This window comes from Aegilops tauschii, chromosome 3, assembly GCF_002575655.3.
Source record: "Aegilops tauschii subsp. strangulata cultivar AL8/78 chromosome 3, Aet v6.0, whole genome shotgun sequence".
NCBI classification, from domain to species: domain Eukaryota; kingdom Viridiplantae; phylum Streptophyta; class Magnoliopsida; order Poales; family Poaceae; genus Aegilops; species Aegilops tauschii.
This window is the reverse complement of record NC_053037.3, coordinates 406314999-406318599: the sequence shown is the minus strand read 5'-3', so window position 1 is coordinate 406318599 and position 3601 is coordinate 406314999. Positions and strand designations below refer to the sequence as shown.

General features: G+C 53.4%; 1 protein-coding gene across 1 annotated transcript; it reads left to right on the top strand.

Annotated features, from left to right (window-relative positions):
* The first annotated feature begins 1165 nt into the window (after positions 1 to 1165).
* LOC109735269 (serine carboxypeptidase-like 2) lies at positions 1166 to 3010 on the top strand. Its single transcript, XM_020294472.4, has one exon. It carries the CDS (start codon positions 1345 to 1347, stop codon positions 2755 to 2757), a length of 1413 nt encoding a protein of 470 aa, XP_020150061.1. The 5' UTR covers positions 1166 to 1344; the 3' UTR covers positions 2758 to 3010.
* The last annotated feature ends 591 nt before the right edge of the window (positions 3011 to 3601 follow it).

Genomic DNA, 3601 nt, shown 5'->3' with positions numbered 1-3601 from the left:
TGGCATTGAGCTTTGGCGTCTTGCTGGAGCAACCTGTTTAGCGACCCCGTTTGGGAATCAATCCTGAGAACATTGCCCCTGTTACCTAGCCACTAGGGCTGCCGGTTCTTCTCCTGTTAGGGCACCTCCAATGGTTGTAAGATAGTTGTTGGTAGACTTTGCCACATAGGATTTTTGATGATGTGTCATGCAATAAATGAGGAAAGAGAAGAAGGTTGTATGTACATGAACCAACACCTCTTGCACAAGCTCCGATGTAGAACGAGAGAGCACCTTATTTATTGTCTCACATCCTATTGGGCAAACTAGATATAACCCATTGGAGTTGTTGTATGTTAAGGTGTTGGTTGATGACATGTCATGTTTTACCAACAAGCTAACATACAAACTAGTTGTCGTATGATCATCGTTGGTTAAATTGCCACCTAGACTATTTTGATGACATGGCACATAATAAAAGAAGAGAGAGAATGAAACCGTATGAATCTGAACCAACGCTCCAGGCCCAAGCTCCGAGGCAAGTCTGTTCATTTTTTTAACATACGATTAACATAAGCCCCATTAAAGAGCATGTTTGATGTGTTGTTGGCTGTTGACGTGGACAATTATACCAACGATTGAACATACAAACTATTGCGGATGCTCTTAGTCCCTGATCTTCGGATCCGCACCATGTTTATCTTTGCCACTGCTTTCTGCCGATCCAATACAAAGCCAGCCATCGCTGGATCTTTCAAAACAAAAACAAAAATAGGAGTGCTGCTGCCTGCGAGCCGAGGGGAAGGAGCGCTAGAGCGGGCGAGTGGGCAGGACGTGCCGTGGAGATGGTTAATGTGCTCCTCGTGCCACACGCTTCGCGCGCCCTGGGGCGATTTTTTTTTTTTTTGGCCGAAACGCTGGGAGATCGTCGCATGCATGCACACGGCTCAAATCTCTGTCACGAGCTGTCTCTCTCTCTCTCTCATTAAATCTCTCTGACATGTACGTACACAACACCGTCTCTCTCACAAGCTCTCTCTCCTCGCGCTTTCTCCCTCCAAAATTACAGCAAATCGCAAGAGAGTAGCATGGCATAGCATAGCTGTGTCCGGCAGGCTTTGTTCTTTCGTGGCTGCGCATCATTCACACATATAAACAAGTGACACGGAAATATAATTTTCAGTTGACTACACCTAGCCGATCCCATTTTATTGTGCTCCTCGTGCCACACGCTTCGCCGCGGGAGCGCGCCCTGGGTCGATTTGGCTGGAGGATAACCACCACGGAGTGGCTCCCGGCTCGCCAAGTCGTCTTCATATTGGCATTCTACTCCTGCAAGCGCTCCAGCGGGGCAAGCTAGTCCACATGGCCAGGCTGCTCCTCCTCCTCCTCGTGGTCGTCGACCTGGCCTTCAGCTCGCCGGCGGCAGCGTACGAGCGGCGGCGGAACGCCATCACGCACGTCAAAGGGTTCGACGGCCCTCTGCCTTTCTACCTGGAGACGGGGTACGTGGAGGTGGACGACACGCACGGCACGGACCTCTTCTACTACTTCATCCAGTCGGAGCGCAGCCCGAAGGAGGACCCCCTCATCCTGTGGATCACCGGCGGCCCCGGCTGCTCCGCGCTCTCCGGCCTCTTCTTCGAGATCGGCCCTCTCAAGTTCGACGTGGCCGGCTACACCGAGGGGTTCCCGACCCTGGTCTACTTCGAGGACTCGTGGACCAAGGTGAGCAACGTCATATTCCTCGACGCGCCCGTCGGCACGGGCTTCTCCTTCGCGCGGGAGGAGCAGGGCCTCAACGTCAGCCTCACCGGCACCGGCGCGCAGCTCCGGATATTCCTTGAGAAGTGGATCGCCGACCACCCCGAGTTTGCCTCCAACCCGCTCTACATCGGCGGCGACTCCTACTCCGGCTACACCGTCCCGGTCGCCGCGCTCGAGATCGCCAATCATAATGATGCCGGCCACGCAAGCGGAGGCCCCAAGCTCAACCTGCAGGGCTACCTGGTGGGCAACCCTGGCACGGACGACAGGTACGACACCCCGGGCAAGGTGCCTTTCATGCACGGCATGGGGCTCATCTCCGACGAGCTCTACGAGGCGGCGCAGGTCAGCTGCAGCCGGGACGACTTCGTCACCCCGAGCAACGCGCGGTGCGCCAACGCTCTCGACGCCATCAGCGTGGTCACCACCGACATCAACCCCGTGCACGTCCTGGAGCCCTTTTGCGGCCTCGCGCTGCGAGACCCCGGCGGCGCCACCGTCTTCACGAAGACGGCAAGGCTGCTGCTCCAGGACAACCTGCAGCATAGGCTGGCCCTCCCTGTCGAGTGCCGGGACAACGGGTACCGGCTGTCGTACATCTGGTCGGACGACGCAGAGGTGAGGGAGACGCTGGGCATCCGCGACGGCTCCGTCGGCGCGTGGAGCCGGTGCACCACGCTGGCGCACTTCCGGCACGACGTGCGAAGCGCAGTACCGTACCACATCAACCTGACGCGCCGGGGCTACCGGGCGCTGGTGTACAACGGTGACCACGACCTGGACTTCACCTTCGTCGGCACGCAGGCATGGATCAGGACGATGGGCTACCCCGTGGTGGCGCCCTGGAGGCCGTGGTACTCCAAGCAGCAGGTCGCGGGGTTCACGACGGAGTACGCCTACAACCTCACCTACGCCACCGTCAAGGGCGCCGGGCACACCGCGCCGGAGTACCGCCCCAAGGAGTGCCTCGACATGCTTGACAGATGGACCTCGCCCGCCGGCAAGCTCTGACTCCGCTCCATTCCGAACCACGCATTTCGTGTGCATACTATTTCAAAGAAACAAAATGGCTCGTGCGTCGACTTAGAGATAGTTGCTTCACATGTGTGCATAATAGAAATAGCAAAATCGTCAAGTGATCAATGGTCAAATATGCTTGGAGTCCGAAGTCTGACCAGTATATGGCGTTATTGTAGTGGTTAGCCATCCACTTCATGTGTACACGTTTTGAAATCAAATCTAAGTAGTACAGTATTTTGGATAACAATGTTGGACCAGTAGAAAGGCATTACCTGTAGCGACAGGGGTAGAGGTTTTGTTACCAACACGCATGTTTTGCTATCCATTTGATTTGATTTTACTGAGACTGACAGGCTCTTACTGTGCTAGCCAAGACCTGTCAAGAACGCGACACGTCTCCACCTAGCAGGTTCCTCTCAAATCGTTAACTCATCCGAGCAGAAAAATACTCTAGGCAGCACACAAAAATTGAGGTCGCTATCCTGAAACCGAGGAACGAAGTGCCGCATGGATGTCACACGAGAACCATCTAGAGCAGGTCTCCCAAAACATTTCTACAAAACCCTTCGAACTGTGTGCCCACCAGGCCACCATCTTTGCCCCTGGGAGAATATCTAGTGATACCAGACCTTAAATGAATGATACCATTCAAAAAAACTTAATTTTAAATCATTCAAAAAATTCTGAAAAAAAATCATGAATGTTCATAAGGTATGTGTTTACAACCCTTAAAATTTCAGCTTCAAATTCAAAATGCACATTGAGAAACAAAAAAGACAAATCCAGATGTGAACAATTTGGCTTTTGTCTTTTTGTGATAATATTCATGCTAGAC

What these genes read in the sequence shown, in the direction of transcription:
- LOC109735269 (XM_020294472.4), top strand. Translation starts at nt 1,345, where the DNA reads ATGGCCAGGCTGCTCCTCCTCCTCCTCGTGGTCGTCGACCTGGCCTTC.